Source organism: Ursus maritimus, unplaced genomic scaffold (genome assembly GCF_017311325.1).
Source record: "Ursus maritimus isolate PB19 unplaced genomic scaffold, ASM1731132v1 scaffold_36, whole genome shotgun sequence".
NCBI lineage: Eukaryota > Metazoa > Chordata > Mammalia > Carnivora > Ursidae > Ursus > Ursus maritimus.
The window spans coordinates 2,169,808-2,189,834 of record NW_024426230.1 but is presented as its reverse complement, the minus strand read 5'-3'; the positions used below and the strand labels follow the sequence as shown (position 1 = coordinate 2,189,834).

Sequence of the window (20,027 nt, the reverse complement as noted above, 5' to 3'; positions counted from 1 at the left end):
CTTGCTCCCCAGACCCCCCTTGCTGACCATTTCCCTCACCCTTGGCCTTTCTTAACATTTCTGTGCAAACAGGTGGAGCAAGCGGGGGTAGGGGCTGGTGTGGCGGGTCTGGTCCAAGCCCAGGGAGGCCGGGGCTGGGGTCAGGGCAGAGCCCCAGTCCGCTCACCTCTCCAGGGCCCTTGCAATGTCCAGAAAGCCCAGGGCAGACGTGTTGTTCCGATCCCATAGGATGGTTCTAGAGAGACAGTGAGCGGCAGCTCGTGACCTCTCCCTCACACAGCCCACTCTGGAGTCCTCCCTTCTTTCCTGGGTGATGGGGCTGACTCCGAAACATTTCTGGGCCTGAGGGTGTCCCGGAAGCTGGGGTACAGAGCAACGGGGCAAGCAGGGAGGGCATGTGTGTGTGTGTGTGTGTGTGTGTGAGGGGTGGACGGGGCTCCAGGTCAGGGGGCCCCGGTCAGATCAACGAGGCAAGGAAGGAGGGCGTGTGGGGGTGCGGACTGGGACTCCAGGTAGGGGCCTGGCTGTGCCCGGCACCTGAGGGAGGAGTTGATCTGCAGGGCCTTGGACAGCATCTTGGCCCCGATGTCCTCCATGCCGTTGCCGCTCAGGTCCACCTTGGCCAGGCAGGTGTTGCTGCCCAGGGCATTGATGAGGATGCTGGTGCGAAGCTTCAGCCGCGAGTCCGCCACTGACAGTGACTGCAGGGACTGCGCGGGCAAGAGCGGGGTTGGGCCCGGTCCCCGCAGCCCCTGCCACCGAGGGTCCCTCCCCAGGCCCAGGCACTCACACAGTCCTCTTCTTGGATCAGCTGCACCAGCTTGTGCAGGATCTCCTCCAGGGTCCTGCGGGGAGTCAGGGCTCAGAGCAGGAGGGGAGGGGCAGGAGGTGATTTGAGTAGGGAGGGGCCAGAGGTAATACAGTGAGCCAAAAGGGTACTTGGATGATGGAGTGAGGTCTGTGGGTATGGGGAGGGGGCCTCACTTGGCCTTGACATTGAAGTTCTTGCCCAGGAACAGGTGCTTGAGGGACTTATTCTTTCCAAGTGCGGGCACCAGCGTCAGGAGGTCCGAGTCAAACCCTGGCCAACAAATGGGAGAGGTCTGGACTGAGGCCCAGGGCTCCCTGGAGTACCCCCAGGGGGTTCTCCCCCATGTTCCAGTCCCTGACCTCACTGATCCCCAGGAAGGGAAGTGCCCCTACTCACCGTTGTCTGACAGATCCAGGCTGCCCACACAGGTGACAGCCCCCAGCTGCTCCTGCAAAGCCTGGGCTCCTGCTGAGCGGAGCTGTGGGGTGGGGTGGGGTGGGGAAAGCAGAGGTAGCGGGAGAGGGCACCTTTAATGCTAAGAGACCAGAGTAGTCACACTAGGACTCAAGGCCATGCTAGGTCTCAGGTGTCAGATCAGGAGGCCCCTTCTCCACACCAGATCCTTCCCTAAGGCTCTCCCTCCTCCCTGTAGCCAGAAAGATCTCCAGGCTGGGGCTCTGGAGATAGCTCGCTCCTGCCCTCTGGTGGGAAAGTCTGGTATCTCCCACCCCAAAGCTCTGGGTGAGGGGGGGGGGACTGGAGGCTGAAAATGACCTCTGAAAAGAGGGACACAGACTAGAGACTAAGCAGGGAAAGTGGAGGTGTGGTCAGGTTCGAGGGCCACAGAGGTGCCGCACAGAGGCAAGATGGAGCCAGGGTTTGAGGAAGGTCAGAGAAATGAACAGTGGGGCGATGGGTGGGGGACTGGCAGTGGTGTTGGGGGGTGGAGGGCTCACCTCGCAGCTGCTGAGGTCCAGGTGCAGATCACTGAGGTGACTGTTGAGGGAGAGGCCCTGGAGCAGCGCCCTGTGGGAAGAAGGTCAGCGGGCCCACCTCTACCCCTCACCCTCTTCTCTCACGGTTCCCTCTTAGACGCCCCCCAACCCTGCACCCACCCGACCTGAGGGCCTCCAGGGGCAGCCTCGTGGCCGACAGGCTGACGTGGCTTAGCGTGTAGGCGCTGCTGAAGAACTGCTTGAAGGCCGGCGGGGCCTCCCGGCCCTTCCTGCGGAGACACCCGGAGTCAGCCTGGGGGGGGCGCCCAGGCTCGCCCCATCCCTCCCTGCACCCCTTGTGCTCCCACCTGTGGGAGCAGCTATTGCGCGCCAGGTTGAGGTAGGTGAGGTGGGAGCAGCAGCCGTGGAGCAGGGCTCCCAGAAGCTGTGGGGAGAGACAGGGTGGGTCTCACAGGGGCTGAGAGGGGCGTCGGCAGGGGCTGGCAAGGACTCCTCCCTCCCTCCCTGTCAAGGTCCTGGCTCATCGCCCTCGGCAGTCAGTCTGTGTGAGCCCCTCTATGAATGCCCACTTTGCCTCTTGATGCCTCAGTGTCTGTGGAAAGTGGGTCTACTCCCTGCCTGATCCCAGGGGTGGTGGAGAGGCTCACGGGCAGCGACTGTGTAAAGCTGGGGCCACCAGGGGCTCATAAGGTGCCTTGTTCAAGTGAGAGGAAGAATCCTTTCCCCTTGATGGGCTCAGCTCAGTGCCAGGGTGCACAGCTGGGGAATGGAGGGAGGGCTGGCTTTTAGGCACAGCCCCACAACCTTGGGCAGTGACCTGGATCGCATACCCCACAGGTGTGAGCTGTGGGCATAGCTTTAGAATTCAGCTGAACTTGGAGTCTTCCCACGAGCTCTGTCCACTCAAGGCAGGGGCGGTGAGGCAGGGACCCACCCTGGCCTCCCCGAATCACCTCAGGCTGGCTCTCCTATCACCGAGCCCTCACCAAGTCAATGGCGCAGTCGGTCCCTGCCAGGTCCAGGTGCATCAGGGCATTGGGCTGGGCCAGGAAACTGTAGAGGGCCTGGGAACAAGGACAGAGGGGCTGCCAGGGAAGGGCAGAGCCACGGGGCGGAGACTCCCAGGTCCTGAAGACTGAGCGTGCTTCTGCAGGGGCTTGAGCTATGTTCTCTGGACTCACATTGGCCTCGTCTGTGGCGAGCAGCCCGGGGTTCTTGCTCAGGTCCAGGTATCGAAGGGAGCTGGCAAAGGCAGGGTTGGCCCCGAACGTCTGGCCCAGCGCCTGGAGCCCTGAGCATAGCAGACACTGAGCTGGGTTGGGCCCCATCCCCACCTCTTCCCCTTCAACCCAACTCTTCCCCACCCTACGATGTGGCTCCATTCCCCTCCCTCAGATCCCTGGGAGGCTGTGTGAGTGTGTTGGTGGGACTCAAAGCTCCAGAGGGCTGGAGGATGGTCAGAGGTCAGAGGTGAGGGGCCCCGGTGCAAGTACCTCGAGGGGAAATGGCAGTCTTGGCCAGGCACAGTTTGGTGAGGCCAGTGGGGAAGCAGAGGAGCTGCTGACTCAGACTAAGGAAGCCTGGGGAGTGGAGACAGAAATGGGCCAGTGAGGGGCTGGTGGTGGGCACGGGGGTGCAGAGTCAGGGTGGGGGCTTAAAGTGGGTACAGGCCTGGGGTTAAGGACAGCAGTATTGGGGCAAGGGCTGGCATCAGGCCAGAGAGCCCCTGTTCAGCCCCGGGTTGGGCTCTGGGTGAAGACAGGGGTCTGTATTATGGTGGGGGTAGGATTCAGGGCTGGGGCTCACCCTTGTCCTCGATGGGGTTGTGGGACAGAGTGAGGGCATGCAGCACACAGCTCCCGTTCTCCCCAAACACCCCGGCCAGCTTCTGGACAAAGTCCCTTCAGGGAAGGGGAGGAAGGATTTGTTTGTCCCAGCCCCTGGGCTTCCCCTTTTCCTCCACCTGCCTGCCTGCATGGGGCTGCAAATGTCAGAGGCCCCCACAGGTGGGGACCAGCTTGGGGCCAGCGTGGGAGCTTGTCATCACTCCGAAGGAGCTGGGAAGTTGTGCCAAGACAAAGCCTAGCTTTGGGTCCTTGAGACTAGAGCAGCCCACCCTGCTGGGTAGTCGATAGAAGAAGGGGATGGGGCAGGGAGCATAGTGGGAGAGGCCATGGAGCTGGGGGGCCAGGAGGCTTAGGTCTGAGTCCCAGCTTGACCATAAACTTGCTTTGTGTCCTTTTCGGGCCTAAATCTCCTTTTCTGTAGGGTGAGGAGCTGGAGGAGATAGCATGGAGGCCCGTATCATGCTCTGAGGTTCTGGGACCCTAAGACTACATCAGCGGGGCACCACTGCCCAGGGAGGAGGCTGGCCTCACGTCTTAAGCCCGGCGTTGTCCAGCACCAGCTCTTCAAGGCTCCCCGACTTGCTCAGGGTATGGAGCACCTGTTCTAGCACTTCAGAGCCCTAAGGACAGAGGGGGTTTTTCCTATCAGGAGCCAGAGAGGGCGCTACTCTCTGGCCCCTCCTTCCACCCCTCCTAGTCCCTACCAGCCGCAGATCCTTGCAGTAGAGTTTGGTGAACCACTGGTTGTAGGCCAGGGCTGCCACCATTAGGGCCAAGTCTCTGTGGGCAGATTGAAGGGGCAGGAAAGTGGTGAGCAGGTGGCTGGGGCAGGAAAGTGGTGAACAGAAGAATCTAGGGATGGGATGGTTGGGCTGGGAAAGTCTAGCCAGGTAGAAGACAAGGGGGAGTGGAGCTGGGGAGAGAGCTGGGGCTGTAGGTAGGACTAGAAGAGGGAGCCTGGAAGGGCCAGGGTCGGGCTGAGGCTAGAAGGGCAGGGGGTGGGAGGAATTGAGTCTCTGCTTCATCTGCTTACCGGCTTTCCAAGTGGCTGAAATCCAAAAGATTGAACTCCCGGTTATCCTCGGCATGATAGATGGTGTCCACATCCTTGGAGAGGTGGAACTGGCTCACACCTGCTCCCCTCCTCCCCTACCCCCTCCCTCTGGGTCCCACCTGCCCACCTGCTGGGTCCCTGCCCAACATACCCATTGCACCTCCTCACGGCAGTGCAGCCCATTGTAGTCACACAGGGCAGCATAGGTCTCAGAGAAGCCACCTGTGGGGCAGGACACGAGCTGGCTCCATGAGGAGTACGGACATGGGGAATAGGCTTGGGGTTCAAGGAAAGGTCAAGGTCATTTTATGTGGCGAGTGTCCTGGGTTCCTGCTACACCATGAACCTCTGAGGTCTGGGAGCGATGGAGTCCTCAGGGCAGGCAGAGCCCCATGCGCAAAGGATTCTGGACAAGGGCAGGGTAGTTGGGGTTCCATTTGCATCAAGTCTGCCCCTGCTCACCGCAGACACTGTGAGTGGTAGATGTGGAAGTCTCAGAGTTGGGGGATGTGTCTCGGGGCCCTTCTGGGGTGTCAGCATTTCCACGCCGAATTAGACACCTGGAAAATAAACAAATCCATCCCAGAGAGGGGTGGAAAGAGGCTCTCAGTTTTTTCCCTGTTATAGCTTCTGGGTCCCTGGGAAGAAGCAGGAGTGGGGACATAAGGACTCTTCCTCTTGGTGTTCCAGGAGCCTAGGGCCAGGGGAAGGAGGGAAGGAGGGAAGGAGAGAAGGAGTGAGAAGTCTCCTTGTTGTCTAGCCCTTTGAGAGACTCCTCCTTTGCCACTCACCCGGGGCCAGGGCAGACCTTGGAGAGGGCAGAGCTCACATGTCGTGTCACCTGGTCTACGCTCTCAGCCGATGGCAGCCTCATGCTCACCAGGCCACGCTCTGTCTCCACCAGGATCTGGAGGAAAGGGAGCACCAGCACCAGGGCCTCAGACACCAACTCCTTCCTCCTGCTGGCCCAAGAGCAGGGCCCAAGTTGTGCCACTCACCTGGTTCTGACTGAGCGTGTTGAAGGCGCGGATTTCTAGGACATTGAAGGAACTCTCCACCTATGGGTGGGTGGGGGGGGTTGCACAGGCATGCTCATTTGAGGTTAGGGCCTGGCTGCCTGGTTCTGGAGGGAGTAGGCCAGGTGCACCCCTGCTCCTCAGCCCGACTCACCTTGGCTGGGACTTTAAGAGGGAAGAGGTGGAGGCGCCAGGAGGTCAGGGCCTTCGGAGGGAGGAAAAGAACATCAGCAGCAAATGGTGGTTCCTGGGGCCTAGGCCCTCTGTCCTCCTTCAGCCCCCACCGCCTGTGTGCAACCCCTGTCAGCAGTGGCCCTCTGCTCAGGGTATCCTCTGTCTCTCTCACGCCCCACCCCGGGCTCCTGGACATCCATGCAGTCCAGCCTGCCCCGTTCCCCGGGCTTCGGCTCCTCTGTGCCCCCACCATCCCCAGTCTCCCCTGCTTTCTGGTCTCCTTGTTCTCAGCAGCCCAGCTGCCCCTGATTACGCCTCCTCTGCCTGCCGCCCCCCCCCCCCAAGCACAAGCCCAGTGCCCTCACCAGAACTCGATCCTCAAACTTCTTGGGCTTCGTCTCCAGCTTCACCCGATGTTGTTGGAGCACAGCCCCTTGGCTCAGGCACCTCCTGATGCTGTCTGTGGGTGGGTGGGGGGCCTGCTCAGAGCTCCCCTTACCCTGGCCACCCCCACCTCCCCAGGGTTCTCGGGTATGGGGTCAGATGAGAGGAGAAATAAACAGAGAGAGAGAGAGAGAGCTTTCCTTCTTGGGTGGCTTTCCTCTTCCCATTAGAGGAGGGGGGTGTGGAGAAAACCCTGGCTCCTGAGTCAGGGGACAGTTGCCGAGTGACACTGTGGGAGGGTGTGTCTTACACTTCTGAGGGTGTGAAGGATTTTTCCAACCCATGCACTCCAGCAGCCATTGACACATACATAGTGAGTCAGTGTGTGGGGGCGTGGGGGTGTCCCTTTGACTATATTCTGGGTGGTCTGGGTGTGAGTGTCTGCCTTTTACTATGCATGTGTGCCTGCCTTCTGAAGACACCAGGGAGCCGTGTGTGGCCTTGGTAGGGGTGGATAGGTGAATGAGTGTGCTGTGCTTGTAGTTGTGAAAGACAGCTCTGTTGAGGGGTTGAGGGGGTGCGGGTGGGCAGTGGTGGTGGTGGTGGTGAGGAGTTAGTGTTTAAATGAGCTCAATACCCATTTCCTAGCAAAACCATCCGGATATCCCAGTGTGTGTATGTGTGGGTGTGCGTGTGTGGTGGGGGTGCAGTTTCTTTAAAGATGTGTGTACACACACATCTGATGATTGTGTGTGTGTGTGTGTGTGTGTGTGTGTGTGTAGGTATGGGAATTGCCACGGTGCAGCATGCCTCTGAGTATCCTTGAGCGTCCTGGTTTCTGCGTGGGCTAGCCTGTGCTCCCGGCCTGGGGCAGGTGGCGAGTGAGGGATGTGGTAGTGCTGGGGGGTCCGGCCTTGGTTTGGGCCGAGTCTGAGAACCACGCAAACAGGAGAGACCTTGAGGTGTGGGTGTGAGTACGGAGAAGGGGAAGGCTAAGACCGGGGCTCCGGGAGGCGAGCTGCAGAGACCCTGCTCTTGGTTTTAGCTCCAGTGCGGGCCCTCTTCCCTGACTCCCTTCTTTGCCCCACTGGCCTGGGAGCTGCCGGGCTGCCGGAGGGGCTCTCAGGGCCAGTTCCGGGGCGGGGCCGGGAGGAGGGAGGGTGCTGAGCCAAGAGGCGGTCAGGACCAGGGGCAGCTCCCTTGGTCAGGCGGGGCGGGCCGGGCCCCGCCCGACGGGGAAGCGGGGACTCTCCGGAGGAGAGACTGGACACCTCCCCGAGGGATGGGCCGGGATCAATGAGAGTCAGCCCCAGGGAGCGACAAGGGACTGCACCTGTCACCGAAGATCGGGACGGGCGGCTCTGGGACTGGAAGGTCCTGACAGGGTGAGGCGAGGCGGGCAGCGGAGGATGCTCCGGGGACAGCGATGCCCCGAGCTAGGATGCAGGGGCAGGGGGCTGCCTTGGAGTCGGAATGCATGGGACGCGGGGAGGGGGGGAGGCACCGGGGCTGGGGTGTACCGCGGGGTGGAACGCACTGGGTCTGGGATGCTCCGGGACGGGGCGTCCCGGAGACCACCGCAGCCTCGTACCTTGCAGCTCGCGGGTGAGCTCCGCGCTGGGCTTGGCCATGGCGGCCGCTGCTGCTGCCGTTGCTGCAGAGGAGCCGCCGCCGCCGGGGAGCCGCGGCACATGCTAGACCTGGCTCCGGTAGGGCCCGGGCGCTGAGCGCTGCAGCAGCCGCCGAGCCCGCTCCTGTCAGGGGCGGCTGCGCGAGCGCTCCCCTCCCCGCCCCAGGCCTAGGAGCCCGGGTCTCCCGCCCCGCCCGGAGAGGTGCGGGACTGAGCATGCGCGCCGCGCCTCCGAGCCGCGTGAGACCCCGCGCGCGCTCGCACCCACCCCTCCCGCAGGCTCCCGCGTGCGACGCCCTGTGCATGTCGCCTGGAGCCTGGGCCGTCTCCCAGGCGGGGGTGGCGTCTACTTTCCGTGCCATCCACTCCTCGGGCACCGTGAGCTGAACCCATTTCTTTTATTTGTGGGCCTAGGTACCCCTCCCCGGCTCATCCTTGCAAGGCCCCTCCCTTTTGCCCTACTGCTCGGGACGCGTCCAGCTCCTACTCGCTGACCCGCAAGGGAACTCAGGGCCGAGGGCGATGCCAGGAAAGGACCTGGCCAGATCTGGGGGTGTTCATCCTTCCTCCCGCTTGCCCAGCCTCGGGGATCCCTGCAGCGTCCTTGGCACCATCCCCACGGGTGTGAGGACGAGAGTATCACCCGGGAGTTCCTGTGCCACCTCCTCCCAGCTGGCAGTTCTGCAGACACATCCACCCCTGAGCATCACTTTCAGCTCCCGGAGACAGGGAGGAGGACTGGGGGGAGGCACAGATGTAGTCCACAAAGAATCTCTGCTTGGCTACCACACCTATGTACCCCACAGTGAAAAATGAACACACCAATTCAAAGCAACATGATCATCTGCATTTTATTTGCATCTCTCTTTGCAAGTTGTTGATTTTCCACCCTGCTCTTTCCACCCGGGTTCCTTCAATCCCATCTTCCTCAAATTCCTCATGTTCAGGAAAAAAGAATGTTACTTGGTATTTGTGAAGGTGGACTCAGCTGTCTCAGCAGGCCTGCCCTATGCTCTCAGGGGAGGTCTTTATCCAAGGCTACAGCAACAGAGGGAATCATGACCATACCTTGACCACAGGGAAGGCTGGGTCTTTTCACAGGGCAGAACTGATTGGGGGGGTGGGGTGGGGTATAAGGTGAGCAGTATATTAGGCAGAGTTTGGAAAGGCTCGTCGAAGAGTGCAGGAGCTGGAGCCCAATCTCTGCCCTGGTGAGGTCAATCTCTCCAGGTCCTCAGAGGCGGGATGGGGTCCCTCCACCCACTACCACTGTCTCCCCAGTGATGTAGCTGGCGTCTTCAGAGCACAGGAAGGACACGATGCCTGCACAGTCATCTGGCTTGCCTATCCTGGGGAAGAAGGGCAGCAAGGAAGGGAGTAAAAATCAAACAGTCAGACCCTCTGACCTGGCCCACAGGGAATGAATTTGCTTAATCAAAAAGTATCGGGTGATTTATCAGGGCCGGTGTAGAAGCTTCCTGTCAGTCAAATAGAGTTAGCACGAAGATAAGCGGTCAAAATAAATACTGCACCCTGCAAAACCCACCACACATTATATTCAAATAATACAGAGACATCTTGTTTTTTCGACAACTCGGGACAGCAAAATCCTAAGTCATACGGATAAACTGGTGAGCAGCGATTTTATTTGTTTCGCATGTGTGTACGCTCTTCAAGGGTCAGGGAGTCTGTGAGACAGTACGCGGTTTGTTCAAAATGGTTGCATGCGTACAGCTTCAACTCACGGGCAACTTTTTCAAGAATCTCTTCTTGTCTCTTAAAGTCAGGTTCATTTTGGGAGAATGTGCTAATTCTCGGTGTTTGTATCAGGGATTGGATAGTTAGGGGACGCCATGACCTAACTACCGTAGAATGCTCTAGAGCTGGGTAGAGTGGGCACCTCACACCTAGAAGGCCTGCATTTGTGTGGTTCTCCACCCTAGCTGCACACTGTAATCATCTAGGGGGCTTCACTTCCTCCCTCCACCACAGCACCGCCCCCCCACCCCCCACCAAAAAAGATGCCTGGGTCCTACACTGGACCAGTTGAAAAAGAATCTCTGGGAGTAGAGCCTACTGATTCTAATGCACATCCGAGACCCAGAAGCATGGGTGTAGACATTCACGGGGCCCCAGGATGAAATAAGTTGGCTTGTTAGTGAGTTGTGAACCAGGTGTGTAGCTCGTGCCTGACTTCAGAACAGCCTGGGGTGCACCTGAGGGGGTCTGGGATGTCTGGACCAGTGAAGAGTAGGCATTGCTGGAATGTGTCCTTGGGGGGACAAGACGGAGAAGTCAAAAGCTGGAGAGAGGCAGTGAAGTTAGAGGAAAAGAAGCCGGACAAAGGGGCTTGAACAGTCTGGCTAGCCCTGTGGGGAAGAGAGGAGTTTTCTTAGCAAGAGGAGTTTCGGGACTTAGTGAAGCTCTTCATTCCTTTTCTTTGGATTGTAGGATCATCAATCTGGGCTTCGGGAACATGCCGTTTTATTCAAGGGGAACTAAGAAAAAAGCAGGGTTTTGGTTTTGGTCTTGGTTCCTGGGCACCAGGGATGTCTAGAGCTGGAGGCCGCGGCCGGGTGCAGAGAGGAGTCCGGGCTTCTCCCGGAGCAGTGCTCTGCTGAAACCCGGAGCCTCTGTGTTTGGTTTTTGCACATGCCATTGTAGCGAGGCGGTGTGCACGGACTTGTGAAGTGTGTGTCTGTGGCAGGAGAGAGCACGCTCATGTTGTCTATGGGACCAAAAGACGGCAAGCTGTGGGCTGTGTGAGGGACGAGAACTTTCGTCCTTGTCCTCCCTAACCCTCCCCGTGGACAGCCTTACCTTCTTATCTGCATGGTTTCTTTTATGCTCTCCTCCCTCGCCTTGTCCATCCACAACTGCAGGAAAAAGGGACATCTTTTTATGTGGCAGAAGAGGAGACAGAGGGACAGAGAGGGGAGAAAGTGCTGCTCTCATGTCAACTGAGAGGAATGCTGGAGAGAAGCCCCTTCCACTTCTTAGTCCTCAGTTCCCAGCCGCCCCCTGCCGCCCTCTGCTGTTTCATTCTTTGCAGGTCCTAGTGAGGTTGTTGCTGGGTCTCCCCAGTTCTCATCCACTTAAGGAGATGGAACCGTGTGAGCAGGGTCTGAAGTCCTGTCTCCACAGCGGGGGGGGGGCAGAAGATACTAGGCTTCGCCGTCTAGGAAGATGCCCCTTTGGGGTCCCCGCGGTCCTCACCACTTGGCTGAAGCTAGTCTTAATGAGTCCTGGTGCGAGGCAGTTCACCCTAATGTTCCTTTGGTCCAGCTCTCTGGCCAGGTTCTTGGTGAGGCCAAGCAAGGCGGTTTTACTAACATTGTAGGGGCCCAGGCCCTGGGGAAGGGAGATAATGGGTTAGTGTCTGTTTCCAGTTCAGTTTTGGTTCTCATTGTAAGGCATAAAGGGTAGTCGATAATAGGGCATCTCCTCTAAAGAAGGGTGCCAGCTAGAAAACTGTCTTGGGGGGAAACCGCCCCCAGGTTAGGGTTTGTGGAAGCAAGACATCTATTTTGGGGGAAGGGGCTTGGTGGTGTGCACCTGTTAGGGTGACTGGGGGAGGGGAAAAATGCAGGATGGGGGCGGGGAATGGAAGGAGCAAAGAAGGGGGATCTTACAGGAAATGGAAGGTAGGCTCCTATGGAGGCCACAATCACCACTGAGCCGCCCCTGGAAAAAGAAGAGAGTGACCCTTTTCCAAAGGGAACCCTGACCCTCAGCCCACGTGAGGTCCACCGCACCCAGGCTCCCTCTCATTGTCTGTACCCTCGTTTCTCCATCTCTGGCACCACTGCCTTTGTCATGAGGGCTGTAGCCTTCACATTAATGTCCAGAATCTGAAACCGAGAGAGAAGGAGAGAGAGCATGAGGAAAGAGCTGGAGAAGGCAGGGCGAGGAGGACTCGCAGCAGGGTTCCTGGGACGTTTGTTGGGCCCCGGTGCAGACCTCAGAGACGGTTTACCTGGACCGACCTGACAAGTGCAGAAGCCAAGGCCCAGGGAGAAGCCCCTTTCACTGGCTTATTCAGCTAGAAAATGACACATGAGGTTCGGGTGAGAAAGAAAGGAACCTGGTCCCTCTTGTTTCCTAACCAGCTGAGCACGATTTGGCCTGTATTAGCAGGCCTGCTTTGGATTCGAGCTGGATATTCTCTGTTTCTTCCAACTAGGGAGAACTTGGAATTGGGCTGGCCTCCTGGACGCACCCCAGCGTGGGCCATGCTGTTCAGGGAAAACGTGGCCTGACCTCAGGCACTTGGGGTGGTTCCAACATTTCTCTGGCTTCTGAGCTTAAGAAGTCAGATGCGTTTGGCCCTCCAGGGTGGACTGTCTGGCTGGCCATTTATTGGAAAGTGGGATCATGAGGGGGCACTTTTGGGGGAGCCGGGACATAGTCTCCAGTCAAAACACCACACCCATCACTTAAAACAAATGCATGACCCTCGTTTATATCGTTCTAGGCACTGGGGGGGTATCCACCCCCCCCCCGCCCTGCCCCGTGCCCCGCCAGGCCCACTTGTTATTTTGAAAATTTTAATCTTACAGAAAAGTCGAAATAGAAGTACGATGAATATCCAGATATCGTTTACCTGGATTCACCAATTATTCACATGTTGTCCCATGTGTCTTATCTACATATCTGTATAGTTTTTTCTTCCTGAACCACTGAAGGTAAGTTGCAGCCATCACAATGTTCTATCAGGAAAACTTCAGCATTTTTTCCAAAGTATAAGGACATTCTTATGTACCACCATCCATTAACACACCAAGAAATTTAACATCGGTAATAATGATTTTACCTAATAGGCTGTCCCTAACAAAATTTCCCCCACTTGTCTCCCACGTGTCCTTATTTTAAAAATCCAGAGTTTAATCAAGGATCAGCCATTGAATTTATATTTGATGTGCTGTGACATTTTAAAAAATGCAAATTAAAAAGAAAAATCACTTGGTTTAAAACTGATTTTCATGTGGTCTTTATTCAGACTGCTCATGAAAGATGTTTCTCTACTTTAAAGAATATCAATCAGGAACTGACTCACCGAAGCACGTTTGGCACTTTGGTCTTTATGTCTGTGAAACACTGATAAACAAACTATAATATTTTAGTATCCTTAAACTTCAGCGCTGAGAAGTTATTGATGACATCAGAGTGGAAAGCCAAACCAGGGGAGATCATAAAAAATTTAGCATTCCCAAATCATGTGGGAATATTAACCTCAGTAAACAAAGACAAATATTTTAATTAAGGCTTCATAATTAAAACCTGTAGATGTGTGAAATCTATCATAAATGTAATTATGCATGCTCACATAAAACCCCATATTCCACACTTGAATTTAGACATCTGGATCTCAGATTTCCCTGACATTGCAGTTAAGAAGAAGAGAGCACGGGTCTTTTTCAAAGGTTGTAAGTTATAAAGCGGTAACTTAGGTCATTTCGCTCAACTAGCAGCTATTAAAGTTTTCCAGCTAATGCGAAATCGTTCTTTTTTGGCTGCTGAAAAGGGGATGGGGGTTGTGTAGGCTTAAGTGTATTAGCTATTGGCAGATAGCTGCCAGGTCTCTGCTGGAAATACACCCGGAAGAAGGGCCTGGATGAGCATGTGGGGGGAGAGAGCTGGGGAGTGAAGCAGAAGAAGGCTAGGCAAGAGCAAATGGAAGAGCCAAACTGGGGAGAAGCAGAAATGAAAGGGGGGCAAGGAGAGAGGAAGCCACCCCCCACCTGCCCTTTACCAGGTGCATTCCAGGTGTGTGCAGATCGCAAGGATTCCTCACATTTCCACGGCACTTGACAAACGCATTCTAAAAGCAGCCTGAGTTTGTTCTGGCTGCTTTCTGAGGCCTGTCCCCTGCTCCTTTAATCCCCTCTCACCTTGTCCCACACCTCCTCCGTGACATCCATTAGGTTTCCAAAGAAAGGGCTGACGGCGGCGTTGGTGACCAGGATGTCAATGCCCCCGTGAAGGTTCACAGCCTAGAGAGAGGAGTAAGGTCTGAATTAGGACTGCAGGCCAGTCAGGGAGGTGCATTTATCAATGTGGATAACGAATTCCTTCTTAGGAATAAACTGTTGTCAAAATGACATCTCTTCTTGAAACATCTCTCTCCCCAGCTCCCCTAAGTTCTGCGGCTAAACATTTCGGGTCTAGTTTCTTTTGCAGGCTTTTCTTCCTGTCCCCCTTTCTAGGACTGTTGCTGACCTTTTACTTTTTATGCTTTCCCTTTTGGGGGAGCTCCTCTATTCTCATGACTTCGGGTCCCACCTTGAAATCCATTTCTAGACCCTTTCACTTTTCGCACCGAGTCCCAGCCCCTATTGTCCGAGTGCTTACTGTCCAGTTCTCCTTGACTGAGTTACCATGATCGAAAACTCAACCTGTCCACACCTACCTGCATGGAGAAACTGTTTCATCTTATTTATCTATTCATATTTATTTTTTGGTAAAGATTTTATTTATTTATTTGGTAAAGATTTTATTTATTTATTTGAAAGGGAGAGAGCACATGCGAGCGCGAGCATGGGGCGGGGGAGAGGCGGAGGGAAAGGGAGAGGGAGAATAAGACTCCCTGCTGAGCTGGGAGCCCACCATGAGGCTCAATCTCAGGACCCCGAGATCATGACCTGAGCTGAAGGCAGACGCTTAACAGACTGAGCCACCCAGGCGCCCTGAGAAACTGTTTTAGATAGACCAACAGAACGTCACCACTCGGAGGGGCCTTCAGATCACCGAGCCCAATGTCCTCATGGCGCAGGGGATGCCCATGGCGCAGCTGAGGCCCAGGGAAGTGAATTTCTCAGTAATGACATATGAGGCCTGGCTAAGGAACAGGAGGCTGCCGCTCACGGGGTCTTTGGAAGAGGCCAAGCGTTCTGCTCAGGGCACAAAGCTCATTCGTGGTGGCAACCTGAGGTCAGTCTCCCTTCTACCACAGAGCTAATTCTTAAAGAGTCCTCTGAAAGTGAGCTGGGGGTCACCATGAAACTGGCTACCCAGGAGCCACGGTGGGGAAGACACCAGCCTGGGCTTCGAGCGGTTTCCCACTCAATGATGACGTCATTTTCTCTCCCCTCCCCCTTTCTTGGCTTGGAGGCATGGAAGATTCAAGGCAGAAACTGAGATTTAAACCGGGGAAGCCGAGAAAGGCCACATCTCACCTCGCTAATAAATTGAAAGAGGGCGGCGAAGGCACGAGCCAGAGTGAGGAGTGGCCAAGCAGAACATGCCACCAATACGTGCCTCTGAAACCAGCCTATGCATTTGCCCAGAACAGGCGACTCTGACGCCTTGGGCGGGCAGCGCCGCACGGGCCCTCGGTCAACTCCATGCTTCATGATTTGGCGCACAGAGGGGTGTTATTAACAATGTGTACCATCTGCTAGCTCCCGTTTTAACTAATTATTCTTGCTAACTAGGTGCTAAGCTCAGTTGCTTCCACACTGCTTAAGGAAAGGCTTGGGCTGTCAACACGTAAGTTTAACAACATTTAAGATCCCGTAAGCTTTTAAAGCCAGCATCAATACTGTCCGGTGCTCTCTAAGTTTTGGTGTCCCGGCACAAGGCCCCAGTCACCCGCCTTGGCTCTGCGTGAGTCTCGCCGATGCACTTGTGTTGAGCAAAGTGCCCAGTAAGCTGGAAAGGGATGGGTGCTGTGCTCTGCGGGTGTGTGGCTGGGGGCAGGGAGCCTCGCGGCTCGGCCAGGGGAGAACTCCAGGTTTTGACCCAACAGAGAACCATAGAGGGTTCCTGAGAAAGGCACCATGACCACAGAGGTGTCTCCTAGGCCTGCTCACTACACTAAAGTGGTTAGGAGTTGGGTGCTCTGTTTTCTGATAGGTGTATTATTTAGAAAAAGTATATTCAAGTGGAGAAGCGGCTGGTCTGAATTCTGCTCGCCACGCCTTTGAGAAGCTTTGCAGCGCCACTGGAAGTGGAAGCCACTGGATAGTAACCATTCTTTTTATTTACTTATATTTTGAGAGAGAGAGAGCAAGCACGGGTGCTTCAGTGCGGGGGGGCAGAGGGAGAGAGAATCTTAAGCAGACTCCCCACTGAGCTCAGAGCCCCACTCAAGGCTCATTCTCACAACCCTGAGGCCATCACCTGAGCCAAAATCAAGTCTGCCACTTAACCGACTGAGCCACCTAAGTGCCCTGGATAGTAACCCTTCCTAACGAGCAGCTTTCCCCATTGTAGGGTAACAGCTGGCAACAGGCAGAACCCATCTCCAATAGCTAATAAGTATCCTCTCTGGTCATTCTCCACCCTGACACTGGCCATACAAATTACCTGAGAGTTGTGTGTGTGTTTCTTAATTTTATTTATTTATTTGTCATAGGGAGAGAGAGAGAGAGCACAAGCAGGGGGAGTGACAGGCGGAGGGAGAAGCAGACTCCTTGCTGAGCAGAGACTGACGCAGGGCTCGATCCCAGGATGCTGGGATCACGACCTGAGCTGAAGGCAGACGCTTAACCGACTGAGTCACCCAGGTGTCCCTGTGTGTGTGTTTTTAAAAATGTTATTTATTTATTTGAGAGAGAGCCTGGGGGGGAGGGTGCGTGAGCAGGGGGGAGGGGTAGAGGGAGAAGCAGACTCTCCCATGAGCAGGGAGCCCGATGTGGGACTTGATCCCAGGACCCTGGGATCACGCCCTGAGCCAAAGGCAGATGCTTAGGACTGAGCCACCCAGACGCTCCTGAGAGTTGTTTTGGACTGATCCCTCCTATTTCCCATTTCTTGACACTGGGTTAGGAAGAAAAAGATCTTGCTCGGTTCCCACTGAATGTTTCTTGGGTGTATCCATTCTGGTCCCACGGCCACTGCTTTAGACCTAAATGACAGAGACAGCGTCCTTGCTAACATCCTTGGCTCAGAGTCTTTTCTACTCTAATATATCCTCTTACCGGTGCCAGATTATCTTTTTCAAATATACCCATTTTCATCTTGCCCAAAACCTCACGTACTTACTTCCTCCAAGAACATGTAAACTTCTTTGGGAGGCTACGGAGGGCCCTGTCCCTTATCCTTCCCACCAGGCCATCATCCACCGGCACTCCGGAGCCTGTGCTCTCTGCTGTGGATTCACAGTGCTTCACTCTCCTCTTCAGTCCCTCCTTGGCCGGCTATTCATTTTTCAGGGTCACCTGGAACCTTGTTCCTCCATCTGTCTAGTCTCCCCCCTCCTGAAGGTCTAGCTCAAGCCCCACCTCTGAGCCAGGGCTGTAGGACAGGTTAAGTGGACCTGGTAGGGATGAGCGGTTGTTTCCCTGGCAGGATTTTGACATTAAGTTACTGGGCACATTTCAATTGGCTAGTCAGCAATTGGCCCAGGATTCCAGATGGCTCTCTTCACCCTCAGGATCAAGGTCCCAGTCTCGGGCTCTGCTCAGCAGCCAAGGCCAGACAAGGTAACTTTCTTTCTTTTTCTTTTTTTTTTTTTTTAAAGATTTATTTATTTATTTTAAAGGGGGTGGGGACGGACAGAGGGAGAGGGAGAAAGAGAATCTTAAGCAGGCTCCATGCTCAGCATGGAGCCCTCGATCTCAGGACCCCGAGATCATGACCTGAGCTGAAATCAGGGCTTGGACGTTTAACCGACTGAGCCACCCTGGTGCCCCAAGGTGAATTTCTTAGACACACATTTGGCTCTCTCCAATGCACAGTTGGGCATCTGCCAAATGGTTCTCTTAAAACAGAAGGACTTTATCCTGTCTATCATACCACCGTTTACCACTGTTTAAGGTGCCCCTCTTCTATGATTAGCAACTTATTTCTTCCAGACTTCCAGTCTGTTATACTTTCCATCTAGGGTAGAGTCTCCCTTCTACTCCAGGAAATAAAGTGTGTGTCTTGAGCCTGAGGGAGAGCAGGCTCCTTTGCCAGATACTCATATTTTCTTGTGTCGCTGGGAGGCTGGTGCTAAGTACCAACTCTGACACTGGCTTTGACACTTTCTTTGAGCCTGACGTCCAAGTGGGCACGAAAGGCCTGACCCGATGGTAATGAAGAAATGCCTGGTGGGCTGTAGTCAGCTTGGCGGGTCTGGATTGACTGACAGCTCTCTCTCTAACTGGCTGTGGGACCTCGGGATGCTGCTCCAGCTTTCGGAGCAGAATGTTTCGAATGTTCCAAAACCAGGAGAATAGTCCTTGCCATGCTTGGGTTGTTGTCAGGTTTAGAGAGAACCCGTGAAGGCTCTGGACAAAGTGAACGGCACACAGTAGGTGGTTGAAACATGGTGGGCTGCCTCCTGGAAGAGGTTCCCAGGGACTCGACTCTACAAGCTAAAGATTATTAGCGCGTGGGTGGACACATCTATTTTGCAATTGCATTTACCTTTCTCATCTGCCCAATCAGATTGGAAACTACTGGAGAACCAGGGCCAGCTGTTTTCCTGGGTGACCCAAGGGGTGATGCAGGGTTGAAGCATTAGAGTGGTTTTGGATGCTCTGACTGGGATAGGATGATTCTGAGAGACATCATAGAAAGGCACACAATAAAAACGTGCTGGCGGACTGGTATGCAGAACGTCCGGTTATGTTTTAGTTAATAGTGCTGGATTGCGTCACATCAGTGTTGTCTAGGAAAGTAGGGACGGAGGCTCCCTTCCGCCACCTCCTGGCTCTGTGCCCATACCCTTGTTGCTCACCGTGGCCACCAGCCGCTCCCGGTCCTCGGCCTTCCCCACGTGGCACACGGTGCCCGACACGCTCAGCCCCTCCCCCTGCAGCGCGGCCACTGCCCGGTCCACGTTCTGCTGCTTCCGGCTGCTGACGACAACGTGGGCCCCATCCCGGGCCAGGCGCCGGGCGATGGCGAAGCCGATCCTGCGGCAGAGAGAGGTGCCTGTCAATGCCAGGTCAGGGGAAATGGCTGAGATGGGTTCCGGAGTCGGAATGCCCAGGTCTGAATTCCAGCTCTCCCTCTGTAGGACCTCCTGTCTGCGTTATGTGTGTAAAAAAGCCATTACCATACAGATGGACATGCTTAGCTTGTTGTTAGCACCCATTTACTTATTTTTCCTAGGGTTCTGGCCCTCAAGCTAGGTTCTCAGGAACTGGCATTACCTTCCACAGGCATCCCCACGGTGACAGCCCCACACCCTGTAGGGACTGAGGGGAGAGAAATGACTTAGGGGTGTGGCAACAGCCACCTGCATGATTGGAAGGCCTCACTTGAAAGAGCCCCTGTCCCCAGATACCTCCCTTACTAGTCTACACCATCTCAAAATTCAGTTGTTAAATTATGTTCGGGGGTGCAGGTGAAAGGGTGGGTCTCCAGTAAAAATGTCAGTTTTTTACATTACTCCCCTGGGAGTAAGGGTTCCACGCTTTGCAGTTGTTAGCCGTTAGCATTTCGCATACATTTGTATTTTAGATTTGTGTAGTGCGGGCACCTAGCAAAGTCCTGTGGGGATGAGAAACGGATAGACAAGAGCGGTGGGGAGAAACAGGTCGGGCAAGGGCAAAATGTACTGAGCTAAACAAAAACCTGGACACATGGGTCTTGGGTCCCGTCCAGATAAGGGGCGCCAGATGGGGTGTCTGGAACATTTCCACAGCCGATGGAGGCCGTGGGATAGGATTTTTGAAATCTGGACTGGCTTGGGATTTCTGGTGTTTGGTCTTCCCAGACTCTAGGTGGGGCCGCTTGACTGGGGCAGCCCAGAGCCCTGGGCGGCTGAAGTGGCGCCATTGAGCCAGGGGCAGCAGGGACAGGAGACTGGCAGAAGTGAGGCCAAGGCAAGAGGATTCGGAGGTGCTGCAGGCCGGCCACGTGGTTCCTTTCTTCGGGGGTCAGACGTTGCCCGGGAGTGAGGTCTGAGGTCTAAGGACGCCGGCCGGACGCAAAGGTCAAGGGGTTAGTACATGTTCCAGATAGCGTGGGCCTCAGAGACTCCGGCCCCGGCACTCACCCGTCGGTGGAGGCCGTCACTAGAGCCACCTTATTGGCGAGCGGGTCCCGGCGCGCCATCCCGGAGCTGGCCATCCGCACCGATCTCCACGCCCGGGCGCGGCAGGCCAACAACAGCGCCGCCTTCCGCATGGCGCCACCTCGCTGTGCTCCTAGGGGAGGTAACAACCCGGGAAGGACGAGGAACCAGGAGCTGGTCTCCTCTTCGCCCGGCTCCGCCCCTC

At 55.7% G+C, this 20,027-nt stretch overlaps 2 protein-coding genes and 2 long non-coding RNA genes across 10 annotated transcripts in view; 2 read left to right on the top strand and 2 right to left on the bottom strand.

The window, feature by feature from the left end:
* Positions 1–7,941, bottom strand: part of CARMIL3 (capping protein regulator and myosin 1 linker 3) — a 16,722-nt gene extending 8,781 nt beyond the window's left edge. The window contains exons 1-22 of the mRNA XM_040620760.1: positions 7,834–7,941; positions 6,224–6,318; positions 5,839–5,889; positions 5,667–5,726; positions 5,460–5,575; positions 5,131–5,228; positions 4,820–4,890; positions 4,648–4,721; positions 4,319–4,394; positions 4,146–4,234; positions 3,574–3,668; positions 3,261–3,347; positions 2,949–3,058; positions 2,754–2,831; positions 2,115–2,191; positions 1,932–2,036; positions 1,768–1,837; positions 1,208–1,289; positions 985–1,081; positions 791–845; positions 538–710; positions 167–235 (exon numbers count right to left, since the gene is read on the bottom strand). Of these exons, the coding sequence (XP_040476694.1) occupies positions 167–235; positions 538–710; positions 791–845; positions 985–1,081; positions 1,208–1,289; positions 1,768–1,837; positions 1,932–2,036; positions 2,115–2,191; positions 2,754–2,831; positions 2,949–3,058; positions 3,261–3,347; positions 3,574–3,668; positions 4,146–4,234; positions 4,319–4,394; positions 4,648–4,721; positions 4,820–4,890; positions 5,131–5,228; positions 5,460–5,575; positions 5,667–5,726; positions 5,839–5,889; positions 6,224–6,318; positions 7,834–7,873 (1,868 nt within the window). The 5' untranslated portion in view covers positions 7,874–7,941. The remainder of the gene's footprint in view (positions 1–166; positions 236–537; positions 711–790; positions 846–984; positions 1,082–1,207; positions 1,290–1,767; positions 1,838–1,931; positions 2,037–2,114; positions 2,192–2,753; positions 2,832–2,948; positions 3,059–3,260; positions 3,348–3,573; positions 3,669–4,145; positions 4,235–4,318; positions 4,395–4,647; positions 4,722–4,819; positions 4,891–5,130; positions 5,229–5,459; positions 5,576–5,666; positions 5,727–5,838; positions 5,890–6,223; positions 6,319–7,833) is intronic.
* On the top strand, positions 7,498–8,726 carry LOC121100272. Its single transcript, XR_005832031.1, has 3 exons — positions 7,498–7,627; positions 7,841–7,951; positions 8,287–8,726. It is a non-coding gene; the product is annotated as an uncharacterized LOC121100272 (long non-coding RNA).
* LOC103679316 (dehydrogenase/reductase SDR family member 4) lies at positions 8,710–20,027 on the bottom strand. 2 transcript variants are annotated; one of them, XM_040620762.1, is made up of 8 exons: positions 19,805–20,021; positions 18,539–18,716; positions 13,764–13,865; positions 11,653–11,723; positions 11,505–11,556; positions 11,089–11,223; positions 10,693–10,748; positions 8,710–9,221 (listed from the first exon to the last, which is right to left on the bottom strand). In XM_040620762.1, exons 1-8 carry the CDS (start codon positions 19,933–19,935, stop codon positions 9,107–9,109), a joined length of 840 nt encoding a protein of 279 aa, XP_040476696.1. In that variant the 5' UTR covers positions 19,936–20,021; the 3' UTR covers positions 8,710–9,106. The 2 variants fall into 2 exon arrangements, with proteins under 2 accessions (XP_040476696.1, XP_040476697.1); XM_040620763.1 differs by lacking the exon at positions 11,089–11,223 and having other exon boundaries at positions 19,805–20,027.
* LOC103679272 overlaps positions 18,665–20,027 on the top strand; it is a 137,258-nt gene continuing 135,895 nt past the window's right edge. For 5 of the 6 annotated variants that reach the window (XR_005832028.1, XR_005832027.1, XR_005832030.1 and 2 more), the window contains exon 1: positions 19,146–19,749. This is a non-coding gene — a long non-coding RNA (uncharacterized LOC103679272). Of the gene's footprint in view, positions 18,749–19,145; positions 19,750–20,027 lie in introns of those variants that run through there. The other variant, XR_005832029.1, reaches the window with a different exon arrangement.

Excerpts from the sequence above, each read along its gene's own strand:
- LOC103679316 (XM_040620762.1), bottom strand. The coding sequence starts at position 19,935 with ATGCGGAAGGCGGCGCTGTTGTTGGCCTGCCGCGCCCGGGCGTGGAGA. Across the intron at positions 11,224-11,504 it reads GAGCCTACCTTCCATTTCCT|GGCCTGGGCCCCTACAATGT; the intron begins GTAAGATCCCCC and ends TCCCTTCCCCAG. Across the intron at positions 9,222-10,692 it reads GAAACCATGCAGATAAGAAG|GATAGGCAAGCCAGATGACT; the intron begins GTAAGGCTGTCC and ends CTTCTTCCCCAG.